Source organism: Vanessa cardui, chromosome 10, assembly GCF_905220365.1.
Source record: "Vanessa cardui chromosome 10, ilVanCard2.1, whole genome shotgun sequence".
In the NCBI taxonomy this organism is placed as follows: Eukaryota; Metazoa; Arthropoda; class Insecta; order Lepidoptera; family Nymphalidae; genus Vanessa; species Vanessa cardui.
The window spans coordinates 6,909,514-6,932,015 of NC_061132.1; the positions used below are offsets into that span (position 1 = coordinate 6,909,514).

The 22,502-nt window shown below is 30.9% G+C and overlaps 3 protein-coding genes across 3 annotated transcripts; 1 reads left to right on the top strand and 2 right to left on the bottom strand.

Annotated features, from left to right (window-relative positions):
* Positions 1 to 1,104: 1,104 nt before the first annotated feature.
* LOC124533017 (ribonuclease P protein subunit p29) lies at positions 1,105 to 1,902 on the bottom strand. Its single transcript, XM_047108179.1, has one exon. It carries the CDS (start codon positions 1,770 to 1,772, stop codon positions 1,143 to 1,145), a length of 630 nt encoding a protein of 209 aa, XP_046964135.1. The 5' UTR covers positions 1,773 to 1,902; the 3' UTR covers positions 1,105 to 1,142.
* Positions 1,903 to 2,329: 427 nt separating this feature from the next.
* Positions 2,330 to 5,778, top strand: LOC124533016 (aldo-keto reductase AKR2E4-like). Its single transcript, XM_047108178.1, has 6 exons — positions 2,330 to 2,631; positions 2,838 to 3,011; positions 3,554 to 3,670; positions 4,152 to 4,319; positions 4,753 to 4,956; positions 5,525 to 5,778. Exons 1-6 carry the CDS (start codon positions 2,557 to 2,559, stop codon positions 5,702 to 5,704), a joined length of 918 nt encoding a protein of 305 aa, XP_046964134.1. The 5' UTR covers positions 2,330 to 2,556; the 3' UTR covers positions 5,705 to 5,778.
* Positions 5,779 to 6,965: 1,187 nt separating this feature from the next.
* LOC124532833 (putative tricarboxylate transport protein, mitochondrial) lies at positions 6,966 to 22,480 on the bottom strand. Its single transcript, XM_047107933.1, has 5 exons — positions 22,193 to 22,480; positions 14,231 to 14,357; positions 11,418 to 11,641; positions 9,465 to 9,629; positions 6,966 to 8,839 (listed from the first exon to the last, which is right to left on the bottom strand). Exons 1-5 carry the CDS (start codon positions 22,389 to 22,391, stop codon positions 8,601 to 8,603), a joined length of 954 nt encoding a protein of 317 aa, XP_046963889.1. The 5' UTR covers positions 22,392 to 22,480; the 3' UTR covers positions 6,966 to 8,600.
* Between the last annotated feature and the right edge of the window lie 22 nt (positions 22,481 to 22,502).

Here is a 22,502-nt window from a genome sequence, read left to right on the forward strand (position 1 = left end):
TAGTAATTTATAAGAACCATTTATCTGTATATATACTTGACTAAATTTAATAATGCGATAAATGGATCTTTTTTATATTTTATGTTATATTGTATTCTATTATCATGTTCGTAAAATCTTCTGGGTGTTTATTATTTTCTTTACAAAAGAATCGCTTCACTACAAAATTAAATTAAACTTTTACACGTTTTTTTACTATAAATTAATATAGTATTTGTTAAAATATAATACAGATAAAAGCTAATGAACATAAAAATAATGATTTAAGGTTAATTATAATGTAAAATATCGATCCGTTACACGTAACTTTAAACGCACATTAAAAAAAAACTATGGGTTTCCGCGGGTTGGGAGTGGTAAATTTCGAGAAAGGGGAACAATCCCTTTAAGAAACAACCCCTACTATCATCAAATTCGGGATGCGAATTTCTAATGCCGACCCCAGGCCAAATCCAAATGGTTTAGTTCCAGAGGGGAGGTGAAACCAGGGTCTTTAGTCCTAATCAAGGACAAAACAACACCACCGCTGCTCTGGTCCCTGGGTCGGGTCACTCAGACCTTTCCCGGCGTAGACGGAGTCACGCGAGTAGCAGAGATCAAAACGAAGAGAGGAACAATTCGTCGTGCATTCAAATTTTTTTTTTTATTATATACAATTATTATTGTAATTAATTGATCAATCATTTGTAAAGCTGTAATTAATATTATTTTATATGGCATGGCTTAGCTTTTAATACTGGCATGTAAAACTATTACTTATTTTAAATATGATGGAGCTGTCATAAGAAAACAATTGGACGATAATGTGGCATCGAAACAAAAGATAGAGATTGGAGCATCATTGTAAAACGATAATATTATTTTGGCCATCCCAAACTACTGAAATAACACTAAACTGTAATGGAAGAATTTCTTGAATATTATAATATATAATTTATATAAAGGTGACTGTTGGCTTAATGTAAATGTGCCAAATGGGTCCACCTCTTAACTTTTATATATTTAAAGGCTATTGCCTTGAGTTTGATGAGTTAAATAACTAAAAATGAAAACAATAATTTATAATATTAAATAAATTAAATGAAACAAAATAAAGTGTTTATTTTTTATATTTACATTTATTCAATATTAATAAGATATAATCATAAATCTGGATGCAAATAGCTTTTAATTTTTTTATTAGAGCGTTCTGCGGGTCTTGCACACAAGAGTTTACCAAAAATACATACTATAATGTCATTTATAAATAAATTAAAAACACTACACTTCTTAGGTATTGTAGTTACTATATTGTCTTCAGATACAATTTTGAAGGTGTTTTTAGTGTCCATTATACAGATTCCTTTTTTACCAACATAACTAGGGCATCTAGAGCGCACTACTTCCATCATAGCACCATGAAAGTCCGCTCGATAAAAACTTTGGGTAAATTGGACCCAGTTATTACTTTTTGAGTCGGGAATTTGATCCTCTAGTTCAAGTAATTCATTTATATAATCAGACCAAACCTTATTTAAAGCTAGCATATCATTGTACTGGATACTGTTTCTGGGTATAACGTAAAAACCGAGAGCTTTCTTTTCATTCCGAGTCAAAATCTTAGATTTCTTTGTTTTTTGTTTTCCTTTTTTATCCTTACTCCTTTTTTTAGCAAGTAAAAAATCTATTTTCAACTCTGCTTCAATACTATAACCCTCATTCTTGGGCGCATGAGTTTTCAGGAAGTTTACTATTGACTGCGACGCCTCGTCTTTTATTTCTAAACTTGACATAATTATTACTTATCAAATTAACTTATAAATAATAAAAAAGTTTCATTTAACCCTTTTAAATTAATATTGTGTTCGACAAATTAGAATAATCCCGCATTCACGCAAATCAAAATAAATAACGATTGTCATTGTCAATTGTCATTTGTCAAGTCAATTAGATTTCATTCACTCGGCCACAGATATTGAGAGAAAATATTAGGTTGTATATAACTATTCGGGTCCTATTAAGTTGATTTTTAATAAGATAAGTAATGATAAAAAGCTAGACTGACTTAAACATTTTGCTTATTAGCTATTTTTATCCATACTCTTCTGCTTGTTTTATTAACTATTAATAAATATTGGAATTACAAAGTGCTGAAATTATTGGAATCAGTTCCAGTACCAAAAACTTAAGAAAAAAAATATTTGAAAATAGTAAATATAAACAAAAACAAATGACTCGCACACTCTTTTTAGATTAGAATATTTATTTTAATATACATGAATTATTTTTACCGTAATAAACTAGACACAAATATTAACATTAAAACACTCGCATTCATAATATTAATTTATTACGAGTGACTTATTATTATTAAAGGTTATTTAGAGGTTATCGTAATCGTTCGTTGTGGAATTGGGTTTATACTTTATAATTAAGCATTTCTCAATTCAATAAATTGTTAAGATATCATAGGAGCGTCCATTTAAAAATCATATCGAAGACATTGACTAAACTGAATTGAAATTGAAAAAATATATTTCTACATACATATTTTTAATTTTATAATAATCAAGTAAAATGTTTACAAAAGTGCCGAAAGTTAAATTAAATAATGGGTTAGAAATGCCTATGATTGGTTTAGGTACATATGCGGTAAATAACATTTATTTTTATAAGTAAATCTGTAGAATAAATATAATAAATTTTTTGATAATAGTAATATAAATAATATTAAACTAGCTAGCAATCAACAAAATTAGGCTGGGAACTTGCCAAATAATATCCATGCAGCTTAGAGACATTTCATACACTGTCCACATAGCTTTTTAAAATTTCAAGTATTCAAAATTTTATTGCAGCGTAAAGCAGAACCGGGCCAATACAGACAAGCTGTGGAATGGGGTATAGAACTTGGTTATAGACATATAGACACTGCATCTTGTTATAAAAATGAGCAAGAAGTGGGAGAAGCAATTGGAAACAAAATAAAAGAGGGATTGATTAAGAGGGAAGATTTATTTGTAACAAATAAGGTGACTATAAAATAATTTAAAAAAAGCTATTACTTACATTAACAATTCATATACAATTGGACTATGTTACTAAACCTTAAGTAAAGAGTAAAATTATTATGTACAATTACTGTTTTAAAGTCTGAAGGTGATTCTACCAGTTTTTTATTTTAAGCATAAGTAACATAACATCAAAGTAATAGATTGTATACTCCCACTGCTGGAATTAGGCTACTCTTTTGCATCATTATTTCAAACATACTTTTCTAACTGGTAGACCTTGGTTACTTATGTCCAAGCCCGTCTGTGTACCACTCACTCCTTCAATATTCTACCTCCAAATGGCAACACTCAGTATTGTTGTTCCAGTTTAAAGGGTAAATGCATCAATGTAACTACAGGCACATATCTTAATTCCCAAGGTTGTTGACACACTGAATGGATGGTGGTAAACACTAAGATGGTAAACCTATGTGGGATCTTGATCCATCCAACATTATTTGATGTACTTGTATAATCAGAGTAGAATCATTTAAGCAATTCAAATAGTATTAATTTTTTAGATCTGGAATGATCATCATGCTGAGAGTGAAGTTGTACCAGCCCTAAAGAATTCATTGAAAGAAATGAAATTGGATTATTTGGATCTGTACTTAATCCACTGGCCAGTTTCAATTAATGTATGTATTGTTTTTAAAAGAATTTTTTAGTTAAGAACTTTTTAGTTGATTCATTTAGTAGAAATTAATATTACTGTTACCAAAATATATTATCATTATAATTACTTAATTTACCCATTAATAAGAATGAAGTGCACCAAACAAAATTTTAACCTTAATTCAACCATTATTATTAATCTTTAAATTAAAACAAATTATTCAAATAATATCAATTTTTAATTAAAAGTTCAAGATTAAATTAGTAATGTAATACAAACTTAATTTAAGATATAAAAAGGTATTTATCGTCGGCACCTTATGTTGTTACTTTTGATTTAAGTTTTCTTATACCAGATTTCATCAAACTTTGTATAGTTACTACACGGAGTTTGATGAAATCTCAATCTCAATCAATCACTGATTTGGGCATAAAAAAAGTAACAGATGCACAGACTTACTTTCACATTTATAGTATTAGTATAACAACAATATTATTTAAAAGGCAAAGGGTGAAGACACTGCAGTGGATTACATAGAAACATGGAAAGGTATGGAGGAGGCAGTAAATCTTGGACTTGTAAAATCCATAGGCGTTTCGAATTTCAATGAGGAGCAATTGGAGAGGATTCTTAAACATGCAAACATCAAACCGGTTGTCAATCAGTTTGAGGTAACACATATAATCATTTGAACGAATTTTTTTTTTATTAAATTTTTAAAAAAATGTTGGGTGTTTGGGTTGATAATGATTTGTCCATTGATATAGTTTGTAAAGACAAATTTTGACTGTTAATGAAATCTTGGGTGGTATTCTCTACCTAGGCTAAGTTGGAGTTGATTTGGGGGACCATGGTACCCCGGGAATCCCCTTTAGGTGTCAGAGGCCCGAATAGGCGGGCCGACCGTCAGGGGGTCACGGTAGTAAGCGATCCCGTGGCGCCCGCTGAAAGACGGAGGGTACCGCCGGTTTTTTTTTTGGGGGACCATGGTGTTATATGTTGCCCACGCCAATTTTTATTTTACTATTAATTATGAGCTGCTTATTTTATTATTATATTGTGTTTGTCTTATATTATAATTTTGCTCCTATCTTCTTTTCCCAGGTAAATCCAACAATGACTCAACATAAATTAGTAGATTTTTGCAAGGAGATGAATGTTACTCCAGTGGCATACACACCACTTGGTCTTATATCTGAAGCAAGACCTGAGTTTATTGGGAAAGATGTCATAAAAACTGACCCAAAATTGTGGGCAATCGCTGAAAAATATAGCAAGACTCGAGCACAGATTGCTTTAAGATATCTAGTAAGTATTATTCTGTTTAAAAATGATAAGTAGCTTTAATTAATCAGATAAAGCCAGAATTCAAATCTGAGGCCTCATGCTACGCTGACACTAAAGGCATCATAGAAGCAGCATGTTAATTGGTTACCCCTAAAATATAATCTTAAAAGCTAAATCTACTGTAGATTGACAGCTGGATCATTTACCACCTTAAAATTAAATATAGGTTCAAAATTACACGGACAATTTTTAATTAATTTGAAAAAATGAATCAACATGTAAAATTTCAACTTTTCTTTTTTACCAATTTTACCATAAAAGTTAGAAATCTTCGTCAATTTAATAATCCAACTTTGGTGCACCTGTAAAGCACAGCTTTTTATATAAAAACATCATATACTAATACAACTATCTCTGGAATTGGTTGCAACTTGTGATGTGTTTATTGGTTCAATAATTAATTAATTAGTAATTAGTAACAAGTAATTTAATAGGCATTACAGATAAAACGTTTCCGCTCCTATTATTATTATAGATTTATTAAATATTCTTCTAATTATTTTTTATACATTTATTTATTTTAATATAGACTCAACGCGGCATACCAGTCCTTCCGAAGTCGTTTACAAAGTCACGAATTGCGGAGAATTTGAATATCTTTGACTTTGAGTTGAGTAAAGAAGAAATGAACATTGTGGAAAGTTTCAATTTGAACCACAGATGTGTTCCTGGGCGGGCTTTTGAAAAATATACATATTTTCCATTCTAAGCTCATTTGCTGATGATTTTATACAATTGTTAAAAAATAATGTATTTCTGTGATAATAAAGATACATTTTTTAAGCTGTAGTTTATTTATTGGTAATATCAGTGCGTTATGCGAATAGAACTCTGTCAAAGTATATCGAGAAAAGGAGCGTTAGCAAAGAAATTGTGTACGTTGATTTTTCGATTTTGTATCTGACTAAATCAAGTCTATGTGAGATTTGTTTGTTTGTACGCACGTATGAATCTTTAAAATTTTAGCACTTTTAACATTCATTAATCTAATCACTAAGATAGACGAGTAGGCAGTTAGCATGGGACTAACAAATAAGTTACCTCTCGTGAGCATCCCAAAGAACGGGCGTGTCTCAGGTCAGAAAGGCCGCGTCCTATTCTCATCATGCGTGGATTATATTGTTTTGCATAGTATAAGCTAGTCTAAAAAAATTCATTTGTTGTTTATTCTACCGCTAAACAGACATACATTGTACTCCTTAATGCTAATATCCAGGATTATTAAACTATATTTGATTATTAATTAAAAAGTTATAATCAAATGTATATATTTATCATTTCAGTTACTTATATTTGTTTAAAAATTGATTGCAATTCAAAAATTTATTATATTATTATAATTCGTTTGTTATTTTTGATGAGGAAATTTAACTGCTAAACTATAAACTATAAGGTGCTAATTTATTATGAAATAAAAAAAACAATTTTGCTTGCCATAATTTATTGAAATGAAAACATGAAATAAATAACACAAATGTGACTACACACATTCAATATTTAAAAACAGTAAAAACATTTTAATAGTATGTATAACTAATAATTAAAATTATTCGGAATGTCCTTACAAGAACTCTAATTCAAATAATAAAATCAAAACATAGACAATTACCATAGACAACATTTGTCAGATAGTAATCTAACTTTAGAACTAACTGTTAGTTTTTCTTATTTGTTTTGTTTATTACAATGAGTTCCCTAAGGCTCGAGAGGTGTAAGAGAATGTTTAAAGAAATGCAAAACTTAATGTAACATAAACAAATGGTTTTATATTAATTTTTGGAAATTAAATAACGAAATATATTGCTTATAAGCAGCATATTTAATAAATATATACTATATGTGTCAATTGTAATATACTTAATTTTAAATCTGTTTACAACAGACTACATATATAGAGAAGCATCTCATAAATTAATAGTAAAATATTAAATGAAACAATATTTAATAAAATTCTTATTAATTGATAAATGTTTATAAATCACCTTCATAAGTAAACACTTAAATATCCATTTTTTTGTAAAAGGGTTGTTTGGAAGGATGACTTTTTAAAAACACAAACTGTTGGCAAAGGAAGATGTTTCTTATTCATATATTGTCATTTAAAAAAAAAAACATATCAAAGATTGTCATACAAAGTAGTATAAATATTAATATATAGTACAAAGTAAATTCGTTTAAATTCAAACCAATAAGTTAAGAAAGAAATATATATAAAATAACAAAATAAATCTACATAATTTTACATCCCATAAAATAATGAAATCAATAAAAATATTAAACAATGAATAATCTTTTTAAATGCGGGCAATCAATTATTTATAAAAATCCTTTTGTATTCAATTATATTACGAATAAAAACAGTTTTTATTTACTAAATATTTTTGGGCACATTTGATCCATGATTGAAATGTCGATGAATATTGAAAGAGTCGTGAGCGTAGATATTAATTAATATACTTCGGAGAAACTACATCATACCATAGAAAAATGCTATGATTTGAAACACCTCAATAGAAACGATACTTAAAACTTAAGTATTATTCTATCAATACCTATGAGGTACCGTCAACAACCACAAGAAAAGTTAAGGTAGGATAAATTACATGCATACATAATTGTATTTAACTAACATGACTATATTTTTAAATGTTGAAAAGAGTAACTGCTGAGTTTCTTGCCGGTTCTTCTCGGTAGAATCTACTTTCCAAACCGGTGACAGATATTAGTGTAGTTGTTAAATGACTGAATGAATGATTCCAAAGTGCTTGTAAAAGCCTATTTTAATAAATTATATTTTGATTAGATTTCATTAATAGCTACGCCCATGAGTGTTTAAACGGTATCTACAACTCTAAATGCTTTATATAAAAATTAAGGCAGTCATAAAAAATAAAATAAAATCCTCGTATAAATCACATTACCTACCCTGGAACCAAGACAAATGATCACGTAAAAAAAATAATATTCTAAAAATATTTTTCCAATGCATATCTAAAAATAATATAACAACATAATAGCTTACATTTTTATGTTATACAAAAATATATATTTGATGTCGATTCTTCTGATCTGATCGTAACATCGTTTAAAATGTTTCACAAATACTACATCGAAAGGTTACACATACATATTTTATACACTCAGTCTAGTCTCACATGAATTCGTTGCAAATATTGTAACTATTACACTCAAATCCTTTTAGAATTATCAATTTCAATATTTAATATGGCAGCACTTGCAAGAAATTCACGAAAAACTCGAATAAACGTCATATAAAATGGGTAACATTATACTTACACTATATTCTTTCACGTCTTATTATAAAAATATAAAGTAGTCAATTTATAAAATAATTGTCTGTATATGAAAGCAAACAAAAAAAAAAACGTAGATTATCACCATAATCAAAGTATGACTAATTGTTTAAAATAAACTCTTCAATTTACTCGATCACGTGTAATAAAAACAAAATACTTTCAAAAATCCAGATATAAATTCGACCTGCGATAACAAAAATCTATTCATATATAATAACGTTTATGAAATCTGTATCCCGTTTACATTAGTGGTAATTTATAAAATGGCAACATTATGACCCGTTTACACTACTTCCATACATAATTGAACACGTCCATGATACTGTCGTATATAGTGAAGGTGATTGCGACGTCGAACACTACTCTACTGAGACGAGGCACTGTACCTTTGTAGAAAGCGAGCGGACCCTCGTGTTTCCAGGTCTTTATGAAGCAATCCCATGTGCTCTTGTATTTTTTGGCTTCGAGACCTTGCATTCGAGTTTTGACTACATCAATTGGAGTGTTACCGAAGACGGATGCGGCACCTGTAAATGAATTGAAACACTTTTTTAGTTAATATATATTTGTTTAATGTTAATAATAACAGACGCGGCTTTTCAGAGAGGTGAAAAAAAATAATAATTAGAAATTCCTATTTTATATTTATATATGTATATTTATTAAATTTTCTAAGAAATGGTACCTAATCAGCTTTACCAAAGCCCTACTTTCAAGTAGATTCTCAAGCATGTAATGAATCCCTAAATCTAGAATTAATCATATAATATGTCAAAGACGAAGAACAATTCACTTGGTGGTAGGGCTTTGTGCTAGCCCGTCTGGGTAGGTACCACCCGTTCATCAGTTATTCTATCGCCAAACAACAGTACTCAGTGTTGTTGTGTTCCGGTTTGAAGGGTGAGTGAGCCAGTGTAACTACAGGCACATGGGACATAACATCTTAGTTCCCAAGGTTGGTGGCGCATTGACGATGTGAAAACAAACATGGATGGCTTGTGGGCGAGATACCTATACTCAAAAGTAGGATTAGGAAGACTAGATAATGATAATGCTGAAGGTGATGACGATGATGATTATGATGAGTTGAATAAAGACATATAAGTCGTTTGAAAGAAAGATAATATTTAATTTTAATGGATAATGTCGAACCTGCAACACCACCGAATAAACCAACGATGTATTTTGGAACTGGTTTGTCTCTGTCCCCGCCCTTGTACCAGTCTCTGAGAGATTCCATTACGAAGAATCTGATAGCTTGGTTGCTGCCCTGCTTCATAATAGTGGCTGTTACACCCTTATAAACACCACCGATACCTGGAATTAACATACATTTATGAATAAATATATACATATATAGAATAGACTCACAATTGTAATATGTTTTTTCCAAACTTTTATGTTATGTAATTATTGACGTATTCTGTAATTTATCAAAGGCATTTGATTGTTTAGATCAAAACGCTCGTGTTAAGGCTAAAACACTTCGTACCAATGCTTTTTAATGAACATTTTTCCTTTAATAGAATAGTCTTCTGGATCTATACTAAGGGTGTACCTCAAGGATCAACTTTTGGGCATTAACTATTTGTTTTATATATAAATGGTACCTTTCTAAGTAAAATCTATACTTCATTATTTCTAAAAGTTGCCATAAGCCAATGTAACGATGATAATATAAACAATGCATTATCATTGATACATAATTGACTTACAAGTAATAATTTCGCTTTAAATTTAAATGTAATGTTTACCTTACTTAATGTTTGAAATAATCTAAATAACAGTTACCATTATTACTATTACAAATGTTATTTTTATGTAATATGATTAATTGCAAAATATAAGTAAAACCTTCATTGACACCTTTAATACGAAGACAAATTTGCGCAACATACACGGTTAAATAGATGTATTGAAGATATATATGCACCTTCATGTTTTTGATAATCAAACTAATTAGGTTTTGAAAATAAATGCAATAAAGTATTCTCTATCTACCAGATATTGATATTTCTTAATATATAAATGTAATGTGTTATTTTCTTAGTATTAGATATAGGCCGGACGAGCAAATTTTGTGACATCGGTGGTGTATCGGATATTTCGATTAAATGTCAGTGTTCACATCCGATTTCACATGTCACCCTATCATTGTTTAACTTAACATTGTACGATATGCGAGAAAGGGATAAAACGGATGTGATATCGAAATCAGTTTAACTTTCGCTTCATCTCTTTCTCACATATGGGTAAATGTAAAGAGAGATAGGGCGAATATTTCATGAGTTTAATGTTATCGTACTTTGAATGCTTCGTCGTACCAATTTTAGATGCGGTGAAAACGGTTACTCGTCATCATCAAATCGATATCTGATGTTCCGACGGCATCCGATTTTAGATTAGTTTCGATATATCGGACACATGCCTAAATGTAGATCTAACAATGTTTTACTTAAAGGTCTCTACATATATTGGAATTGTTTTTGAAAAGGGTTTTCCTGACTATTAGCTTTGAGTTCGAGGCTAACTACGCTACGTTGTGACACCGTTGGGACATTAAGTATGTCTTAAATCTATGTTGATAGTTTTGATTCCATTATTATAAGTGATTTTTTAATTATAATTTAATGTATTTCAAATGAATTACGTATAAAAATATTAACATTTAGCACTCTCCATATAAACTTCAACTGTGCCAAATTTCATACACCTCATAAGACAACATTTTCGTAAAAGGGCTACAAAGCTTTCAAAATCTTACAAAATCGTATACCACAAAGCATAGTTTTGGAGAATGAACAATTATGTAACACTAGTTTTCCGCCCCAGTTTCGCACGGGTGCAATACTGATACGTAATATACTACAGAATTGGTTTAATTAAGACATTACATTAGAATCTTCTAAAATTGTCAGGGTTTCTTCACTACATTGTCCATGTATTATATACCAAAACTTTCCTTTCGAATCACACTATATAACAAACAACCGCATCAAAATCCGTTGCGGAATATTAAAGATCTAAGCATACATAGGAACAGAAGCAAGCAACTTTTTTTTATACTATTTAAAGATAATACTAAAATGTAATATTCAAACTTACCTTCTTCCCTGACGATAGTTCTGACACCATGGAAGAAACCTTTAAACCTGGGTTTTTCCATTCTCATGTCATTGATGAACTTCACTTTGACAGTTTCCATGGGTGTGACAGCGAAGATCGCTTCAGCCACACCAGCAGCCAAACCGCAAGCCAGTTTGCCAGTCGTTGTTAGCGTCCCATTGTCTGTTACCATGTAAAGTTTTGCTTGCTCGAATACTCCAAATCTAAAAAAGAGTTTTAACTTCTAAATACAATATTATACACGTAATGACAGCTGAGATGGCCCAGTAGTTAAAACGCTGTTATTTAGCAATAACAATAAATAATTGCAATTATCTTAACCGATGATTGCGGGTTCAAACCCAGGCAAGCACCACTATATATATGCTTTATTTTATTATTGTAATACAAATTGAGCACATATATATTGGCGGTGAAGGAAAACATCGTTAGGAAACCTGCATTTGTCTAATTTCATCGAAATTCTGTCACATATGCATTCCACCAACTCGCATTGGAACAGCATGGTGGAATATGATCCAAATCCTCTCCTAATGGAAGAGGAGGCTTTATTCCAGCAGTGGGAAATTTACAGTTTCTTACTTTACTTTATACACGTAAAACTTTGAGAACATCATTAATTCATTTGTTTTTGGGATCGGCTTTATATTTGGCTTTACTAGTGATCGCTATAATTTCTAATAAATATTCTGTTTTAGTCTTATTGTTTGTATTACAATCCCTTACGAAACAAGCACCGAAATATCGCTTTGAATTTTTATTACCTAATTCTAATTAGTGAACAAATTACACGATTATTACCGTAATTATAATAATTTGATGATTATCAAATGAAACCGTAACCGATTATTCGGCTTTTCTTCTTATCAAGATACCATAATGGAAACCACAATTAGCTAACTTGAACTTTTATTATACTTTCAGAACAAATAAAACTGTACTTTACTCAAGTATATTTGGGTAAAATAATATTCAGACAAGTCGTTTCGTTTATCAACAAATAAGGTAAATATGATCTACGTATGTAAATTTTCCTTAAACTGGGTTAAACCAAACATTCTATAACGTAGCGTACAAATGTGTTGTAATTTGTATTTACATAACAATTTATTTTTGTTTGGCGCCTAGTTTCGAAGTTCGTGTATTGATTTGAGAAGCCATTTAAAAAAAATCTTCCTTCTTTTCTAACTAGTTTATATATTTTTTGAAGAATATTTGGGCTTTTCTCCGTGATTTATAATGTAGAGTTACGTGAAGGGTCGCGACTTTGTGATTGGACGCCGTTGGATTTTTTTCTATTGATAAACTTATATGTAACTGGGGCAAGGTATGCGTTTAAAATATCGCAATTATTTTTAACTCTGCCTGTGAAAAAACTGTCTTATCTTAAAAAGCTCTTTAATCATACAACGAGTTTATATGTTTAATAGAATTATAAGGTGGTAAAAGTTTGCATATGGGGGTAATCATAGAAATTAATAATCGAATTCCAAAGAAATAACTCGTAAAAATCTATATTATTCCTGATAGGGTACGCTGTACAATTGTATCGTATACAGTACACCAGCACAAAGTCGGTGCGGATCACTAGTCCTTATAAAGAAATATATTTATAAATATCAGCTTTTTAAAGTCAGTTTTGAATATATTTTTACTAGTTGTTGCCCCGGCTTCGCTCGCGTTTGATCCATCACCTCGCAATCGAGTACTGTGGGAATGAAGAGCATGGCCTCCATGAGAGAGTACATCTTTGTCTACCAGTGAGACAAATAAGGCAAATAGAGCTATACTCATCTATTCACAATTAACTGTAAAACACGATCGAGAAATGGACAATGATTACCTTATTAAAATTCATTATTGACTTCTATGAATCGCATTCGATTTTTGAATATTATAATATAAATACTAATTAAATACATTCGTGTATCTAGGCTAATGATCGTCCGGATTGTCATTGAATGCTATCAGTATAGAGAGCGACACATTGAACTGTAGTTATCACCTAACGACTGAAACTTGTTAACCTCATGAAAGTCACCCGTAACTATTTATTTGTTTTACATAATCGTGTGATATAATTGATAATACATACATGTTACTAAAGGAAGTAAGGAGGTTGATTACGTAACAGAATACTTTTTGATTATTTAGTTTTTTAATTATATTATAACACGAGCATGTGAAATTGAATGAATTTAATTGACTTTTTAATTGCGCAGGATTATACAATAATACATAGGTGTGTGTAAACACAGGTGCACGCTTTTTGTCAATCTTATAATCAATAGGATGGCAATCTGACACGATTTAAGAGATCGTTACTGAATGTATTTGCTATATGCATTTTAGCTGATGGCAAGGAAACGTAATTACCAACTTCCAAACTCCGGATTGCTAATGACTTTCTTCACAGGAAATCTCTCCAGTTTGAAGCTCGGGATCTGATAAGCCCGACATTTGAGTAACGTGGAGGCTATTTAAATTTAAAAAGTTTTTATGTTGAAGTTACATGAAAATTGCAGCGTTTTTTTATGTTGCATATAATTTGAACTCACTGATATCTTATGAAGATATTCAGTTTTATCTGAAGTGTTAGATAAACATTTATAAAGATCAGCTAAAATACATGATATGAATATAATATACATAATTGATACCATGTACAATATAGAATATACAAAATAATGTAGCTTCTAGTCAAAGATCATTTAGAATTGGAAGATTGGTTCCAATATTACCCTTTACTTGTTATAATATAAGTATAGTTTTTCTAATGCTATCCAACTTACCGTACTGCTGATTTGGGTATTGAGCCATACAGCAGGACACTGAGACCTCTGTACAGACCGAAGAAGCCATGGCCTTTGACAGTCTTCTGAATGCAGTCAACGATACCTGTATATTTCTTTGTACCACCTGAAATTAAATATTTTCCACGATATAGCATATAGTACCAAAAGGTCAGGTGTAGGCTACCCATTATTAACTGACTTCAAAAAAGGAGGTTATTATTTCGACATGTATTTCATCGTTAGTTAACATAACGTTTGATTAATATTGTATTGTGTAATGACTTAAAGTCTAAACAACCTTAGGTTCAGTTTAATAAATTCCAGGCGTGCAGTATAATAGCTCTGCTATTATGGCACACACTGCATTAGCAAAATTGTTTCACTGAAGTACTTATATTTGCTTTAATTTTTCTTCCAAAGTTCCTTTAATAACGCAGACGTTCAAGACGCCATTTTTTCACGAATCCATAAAGACTGCTGTAAAATATTTTAAATTTTAAACGCTATCGATCCGGTTCTTCTCAGGTCCGAGGTGTTAAATTCCGAAACCGGTGGTTGATTTTTGACTATCAATAAGCAAGTGTAAACACTTCTATACATATTGAATTAAGATTTTTGACTTTTACTTTGAGTCAATTTAGAATATTTGAAATGTTCTAACGTGAGTCAATTCAAGTTCAAAGTTGTTTATCTCTTATCTATATGTAGCTTCCACTATGTGGCTTACTAATAGCTGAGCTAAGCTATATGTGATGTATGTGATGTAGTATGGAAGGTAAGGGCGGTTACAGTACAATAGCATATCGAATGGGTGTGGTGAAACGGTTTGGTGTTATAGCGTCGTATGAAAACGGTATACAAAATGAATCATTACTTTTTTTTAATGATGGTAAGTGGTCGCCACCGCCCATGAATATTTACGCAGTCAGAAATAATAACCATTCCTTACATCACATCAATACGCCACCAACTGTAGTTGCACAAGCTAAATCTACCTTCAAACCGGAATACAACAATGCTAAGTATTGCTGATTAGCGGTAGGTATCTGGTGAGTGGATAGGCCCGACTGGGTAGATACCCGTGCTTGCACAAAGTCCAGGCACTAAGTGATATTATTGGAATGGAATCGAACTAGCCATGAATAAATTGCTTTACACTATTGAATTATGAACATCACCACTATAATGGTACAATTTCAAGTAAATGTGTAACTTAAAGTTGCATTTAGTACTTGTCAAGAACAGGCTTAGCCTCGGGGCATACACTAGCAAACAAAACAATAGTCAATTGAAAATATATCACTGTTCAGCATTTACGCATAAACATGTGGCAGAATATCATTCGACAATTGAAGGTTTCCTCTACAGCCGATGAATAAAATGACCAGAAATGTGAAGATGAATAAACGCAATTTTTTACCAATATTATAATTAATGTGAATTTTATTTTGTTGGTAACCTCTTGCTTAATCTGCTTTACATTAAATTTGATATGGATATCGTTTAAGTTTCAGGGAAGGACATGGACTACTTTTTTAATTTACAACCCGAAGGGGTAAAGTGTGATACGGTTGTTTTGCTATAGGTGAAGTTTTACACATTGCGCAAAGAGAAAGCCATGAGAGTACTAGTTCATTATAAAAAAACAAGCTACTAACTTGTACGCGTTTGAGTATAACAAAAAAAAAACAAATTGTAGCCTAAGTAATTCCTTATTATATAGCGAAAGTTCCGTTAAAAATGGTCCAGCCGTTCCAGACATTAGCCGGAACAAACAAACAGACAGACAAAATTTTTCAAATTTATTCATGATTTAAAGTACTGTATAATTATTGTTGTTATCCTTTACTTTAAATCATTAACTTCGGGTTAAGTATTTTAAGAACTACTGTAAATTTTCAGTTCCAAGCTTTTTGAATAATTAACATATAGACAAAATACTTACATTTTTCATGGTAACCGGATTCGATTTAGATCTACCAGTGTTACGTATGTGTCTATATGAATTGTATATTTTTGTAACGTCCTCGTTGAAATTGTAGGTCAAGTACTTTGATCAAAGGCCGAGTCACGGATATTGTATACGAATCAGTTCATCATCTATATTATAAATGAGAAAATGACTCTGTCTATATGTTGCTCCTTCAACTAGCTTTTATTTGGCGGTATGGGTTTGTGCAAGCCCATCTGAGTAGGTAACACCCACTCTTTAGGTATTATACAGCTAAACATCAGTATTTAGTATAGTTGTGATCCGGTTTGAGGATCCGGAAGAGTGAGGGTGAGTGTAGCTAGAGTCACAAAGGACATAACATCTTACGTTCCCAAGGTTGGTAGAGCATTGATGATGTAAGGAACTATCAGATATCCATATGCTCGCCCGCTAACCTATAGCATAAAAAAACGTACAGACCACGAAAACTAATTTGATGAAATCTGCTATGAACGCGTATAACATCTGTAAGCCGTTGAATTTTGTAACCAACGTTATCAGAAAGAAAAATAAAAATATTTGATTCCTTATCTAAATTTACTAAAGATATGAATGTATGCTAACTCACTCTATAATGTAAAGCAAATATTAAAATGACCCGAGATTACTAGATACAAAGATTTTGTAAGACCCATGACAAGGAAAATATGAGGATATTTACTTTTTCCTTTTCGATACGATGTGAAACTTTGTAGAAGATAATTATGTCACAAATACATTAACATTTAATACTCGAGCGTCATATGATGAAATATATACATGTGTGTGTATGGATTACTCCCGAGTATAAATCTTCATAATGCACTTGATAACAATGGCGTGTTTCGTTAATCTATCCATGTTTATAGCTATATACATAAAACATATAAGTCAGGCGCTATGGTTTTACAACAATCTATGACTTTCGGTGTTCTAATATAATAAATATTTGTCGATTCGACTCGTTCAGTTTATTCGAATATTAATTTAATGTTTAAATCGATATCTTAGAATTCTTTTATCATCAATTAGAATTACTTTTTGTCCTGTTTAAGAAGTGAATTTAAGGAAATAAAAGTAATGACTGTCGCTTCCCAACTTGTACTAGATATTGTAATATATGTACTGACGTAAACTTTCTAGAAATTGTGATGAGCATTATCAATACAAGAAACAATAATAAACTTGTTATTCCTGTAACATTAACACAGTTTAACAATTCTGCTATGGGACAATGTATACGCTCTCACTACAGTAATCAAGAGAACGTCAAAAAGTTGCCAAAGATAGCTTGTGTGTTAGTTAATGTAACATTGACGACTTTATTGATGATAAATTGCTGTCCGTGGCTTTTAGGGATTGGTATTTTTTTTATGGAATAGTTTGGCGGACGAGCATATGGGCTACCTGATGGTAAGTGGTCACCATCACCCATAGACAATGACGCTGTAAGAAACATTCTTACATCGTCAATGCGCCACCAACCTTGGGAACTAAGATGCTATGTCCTTTGTGCCTGTAGTTATACTGGCTCATTCACCCTTTAAACAGGAACACAACAATACTGCGTACTGTTTTTTAGCGGTAGAATATCTGATGAGTGGTATCTACCCAGGCGGGCTTGCACAAAGCCCTACCACCGAGTAAATCCAGTTGTTATGTGTTTTTACACAAAGCCTATGTTCTTCGATTCAAGCGTGTCTCATAGTAAATTTTATTTAATTCGGTTCTCTGGTTTCGTCTCGAGCAACAGACAGCTACTTTCGTAATTTATTTAGTATATATAGCACGTCTTGGGAAAGAATCGATCGTCTTCAACTCGCCGAGTTTTGTTACTTCTCAAATCTGAGTGTTTCTTTACGAACTTGTAGTAGAGTTTCGACAATCAATGTGAAATTGTATAGTAATGCTTTCATGTTGAATAAAACAATTGAATAAATTCGAGATATAATCTGTTTTTGTCTTTCTGAATACAACGTTAAATGGGTTAAAAAAACAAGGCGTGATATATGAATGTGTGTAACGTGTTTAAATATATTTATATGTGTATTACATAACATATTTGAGTCTGGATTTGAATGCACGAAATGACCAGAAATAAAAATATATCGAATATTTTAAACTCCAGCGAGCTGGTTTTAGAAATGAAGTCGGCTATCGAAGCTTTTTTTAGAACAACGAATTTTATGAATTCGTTTACACAATACTTCTTACGTTTGATAGCTTTTTTAAAAACATAAATATGTTTAGTGATGAAATATAGTAAATAAATATTTTTTATTATAAATCAATGTTTCTTGCCGCGTGTCTTTACTAATAAAAACTATAAAAATGTTTTTTTATACGGTTTTCATAGATGGACATGGAAATTATGAAAGATTAATAAAGGCGTAAAAATTCATTATTATTTGTAGACTGCTGTAGTTGTCGGAAAAAATATGCATCATAAATAAAAGTAGCGTCGCGTAAAACAAAAGAAATATATATCATATTCAATAGTTGATATTTTAACACATGATATTCCAGCTTATTAACAAAACATATTGTCTGACTTTGATATCTAACTATTCTATTCTATTCTATTACTAATCTTAGATAAAACTGAATCGCGAATATATGTAAATAAACATTATAAGTACATACGTTTAGTAATTTCGTTAAACTATTTCTATCCAAATTGAGCTGAGATGGCCCAGTGGTTAGAACACGTGAATCTTAACCGATGATTTCGGGCTTAAACCCAGGCAAGCACCACTATATATTTATATGTGCTTAATTTGCGTTTATAATCAATTCCGTGCTCGGCGGTGAAAGAAAACATCGTGAGGAAACCTGACTCTGTCTAATTTCATCGAAATTCTGCCATATGTGCATTCCACCAACCCGCACTGGAACAGCGTGGTTGAATATGTTCCAAACCATCTTCTTAATGGAAGAGGAAGCCTTAGCCCAGAAGTGGGAAATTTACAGGATGTTACTTTACTTTTTTATCCAAATTATTGCTATATTGTTACAAAATTATTTCGTAACTGTTTACGTAAATAAAATTGTGAGTGTTTGATAAAGCAAGTTGTGATATCGTATTATCTGATTTTATCTGATGCGTCGCTACATTAATATTAGAAATATATAAAACAAAAATGCAAGGCTGAATATCGTAATGCCATATCATGTCAAATCGAACATTAAAAAAAACTGTTGTTATTAGTTAATTTAAAGCAGAATATTTATTACAGTATTACTAAATAACTGTACTGAAATACTGGTAGTGATGTGTGCTAAAATATCATTCGATAAATGCGGGTTCGTCCATGTTCTTTACCGCAGAGCAAAAGATACTAATAAACACAAATTAAGCATACGAACAGCGTTTCCGGGTACTGAACCCGTTCACCTCAGTTTTAGCAGCTTTATGTTTACAATATGTAAACAAAAACACTGGGTCGGTAAATGAAAACATTGGAGTTTGGATTTGATTGAGCACGGAAAGTATGGACAGCTTGTTGTACTTAGGTAGTTAACCATTATGAGTTCTACCGGCATACAAAAATAATTAGTATGATTGCCTTCTGCTTGGTATGTCATCTTTACCCATAGACATTGGCGCTGTAAAGTACCAATGGCCAAGAAGTCAACCAATGGCCAATGCGTCACCAACATTGGAAGCCGAGATGTTATGTCCCTTGTGCCTAAAGCTACACTAGCTCGCTTATCCTTCAATTCAGAACCGAACAATACTGTTTCAGTTTGGCGATAGAATATTTGATGAGTGGTTGTAAAGTAACATAAGTATTCTAAAATTCTTAATTAAGTTTTATTAGAAGGAATAAACAGAAACAAACCGTAGTTTTACGTATTTCATGCAATTTAGCTAATCACTCTGCTATATTGTGTATTACTAAGAGCATATGATTAATATATCTTTATTAGTAATACAACATTACACAAAACAACATATCTACTTTAATTTTACTTCCAAAATACCGATAACAGTTTTGTAGACGTTCAAAACGAGATTTTTCTCAAATCCATAGTGAATATCATAGATTAATCCAGCTCTTCAGAACCAATGACATCGCGTTAATTTTCTGTCAAATTTTATTTATTTGTCATTTTTCCTGTTATGGTTTGAACAGAGTATAGATATGAGAGTGCTACGCAATCTTACATTGCTCAGAAATTATCGTATTACAATCGTTTTACGATAATTATCGTACAGTTGCTAACAAAGCGAAGTTCTTATTTTTTTATATTTTTGGTAAATTATGTCTCTTGAAAATACAAAATAAATTCATCTAATAGCTGAAATTATAGTTCGTAAATTACTTTATAGGTTTTGTTACATCTGTTTTTTTTTTTTTTTAACAAACGACAACTTCCTAATTTTATTAGTAAATGTGTTACGATTAGTTTTTGTAACATGAATAGGCCTTGGAATACACATGGAATTTTACCGAAATACGTGATTAAATGTAGGTGATATTTTTGTGTTTAGTTCGATTTTTTCTCGTAATCGACGTTTAAGAAAAATATCTTAGCTGATTTAGCTTGACAATGTTATTCTGAATTTATGTCTTAATTTTTAAATTAATATACAAAAAGAATTATCAGAATTGATCAAAAATTAATATATTTATATTACAACAGGCAGAAAGGATAGCTAGCTATTCTTTCTGTCTTCACACGATTACTAATTTTAGGGCCAATATAATTTTTTCCAGCTAGGAAAGTTGCAGTTCTTGGCATTTCTTTACAATAACATGTATGTATAATACATATAGACTTTCCTCTAGAAACACTGTTTACTGATCATTTAAATCCGTTCCATACTTTTCAAGATCTAAGCTACACAGCGGGAAACAAATTAGTTCTACATTATTTATATAAAATATGTTTTGGATCAAACAATCTATTTTAAAGAAAAACAATTTTTACATTTCTTATAATCATTTAATATTATCTGTATATTAATGCAGCAATCATTACATTACATAAGCAATTTGACCTCAATTTTTAGTTCATAATCATTAATTCTGTTTGGTGTACAAGGTCATTATTATAATTATTACAATTCAATTATTTATTATTGTAATAAAAGACAAGAAATTTAAATAATATTTATAAGACTTGTTTGTTTCATAATTCATATTTTTATCTAAATTTGAATTATTTTTAAATATAGAACTGCTAAAAAATGCCAGCCTGGTTTGATAGGTACCCTCATTAAATGTAAATTAAATAGTATTTTACTCTTTTGATTTGTTTATAAGTTATAACAATTTAAATATGGTATATATTCCTTATAGGAAATGAGTGTTTTGGGAGAGGCTGATTTTAAGTTCCTTTTTATTGTACTCAAGCAATTGGAATTAAAATATTTAGATGAATAAAATACAAATGTTATACCTTTTTCACTTTTTAATTAAAATATTAGTACCTATTTTCTTGGGTTTAATAAAATTATTTTACAGATTTATTAATTAAAATATTAATGTTTGTGGGTTTTATATATATTTTTTATATTAACATTAAAGTTAAATTATAAAATAATATATACCAGTGAAGTACTTAATTAAATTGGTAGCAACGAATGTTATTTTCGCAGCTGTCAATTTAACGATAAAAAAAAAGTTGTAATCGTACAAAGTCCAATACAATAGTCGAAGACAAACAAACATTACGGAAGATTACTTGATATTCATGTTAGTATCGTAACCTCGAAAATGATACCCGTGCAACATGATTCTAATTGGAAAATATATTTTCATAACACGACTTTGTTTTATCAATTAAAGTGTTCTCAATAAATACTTCGTCCCAACAACACCGAATGACGCAATAAATAATATCAAACACATTATTTTTTTAAATTAATTAAGTTACTAATTTCGTCAAAGATCAACTCCAACTATTTCACATAAATTATAGTAATATCATTATGGTTGCGGAGTAATCGATTTATGATTAATTTTAAGAAGTACACTAACCTTTTTCGTCTAATTGGAGTTGTGTTTTCACATATTCGGTGGGGAATGTAATACAAATTTCAATGCCACCAGTAATACCGCCGGCAACAACTCCTTTCAGTCCGACTGACCCTGGGCCTGCGGCTGCTGCTGCCGCTCCAGTTTCAGTCATCCATGGCCTCGAAAAGGGATTTTTAAAATTTTGCCTCCTATTAGACATGTTTATTTTCCGCACTTGTCGCTAAATTAACGACTATGATATGCGTTACACCCTCCCACCGAACAATTTACTTACGACTGAATGTGAATGAGTTACCGGTAAGCAGTAAGT

Bases quoted from the DNA above. Each gene is read 5' to 3' on its own strand.
- LOC124533017 (XM_047108179.1), bottom strand. From the start codon at position 1,772: ATGTCAAGTTTAGAAATAAAAGACGAGGCGTCGCAGTCAATAGTAAAC.
- LOC124533016 (XM_047108178.1), top strand. From the start codon at position 2,557: ATGTTTACAAAAGTGCCGAAAGTTAAATTAAATAATGGGTTAGAAATG. The intron at 2,632-2,837 runs GTAAATAACATT...ATTTTATTGCAG, and splicing joins TTGGTTTAGGTACATATGCG to CGTAAAGCAGAACCGGGCCA. The intron at 3,671-4,151 runs GTATGTATTGTT...ATTATTTAAAAG, and splicing joins ACTGGCCAGTTTCAATTAAT to GCAAAGGGTGAAGACACTGC.
- LOC124532833 (XM_047107933.1), bottom strand. From the start codon at position 22,391: ATGTCTAATAGGAGGCAAAATTTTAAAAATCCCTTTTCGAGGCCATGG. The intron at 9,630-11,417 runs GTAAGTTTGAAT...TGTTAATTCCAG, and splicing joins AACTATCGTCAGGGAAGAAG to GTATCGGTGGTGTTTATAAG. The intron at 8,840-9,464 runs GTTCGACATTAT...ATTCATTTACAG, and splicing joins TTTATTCGGTGGTGTTGCAG to GTGCCGCATCCGTCTTCGGT.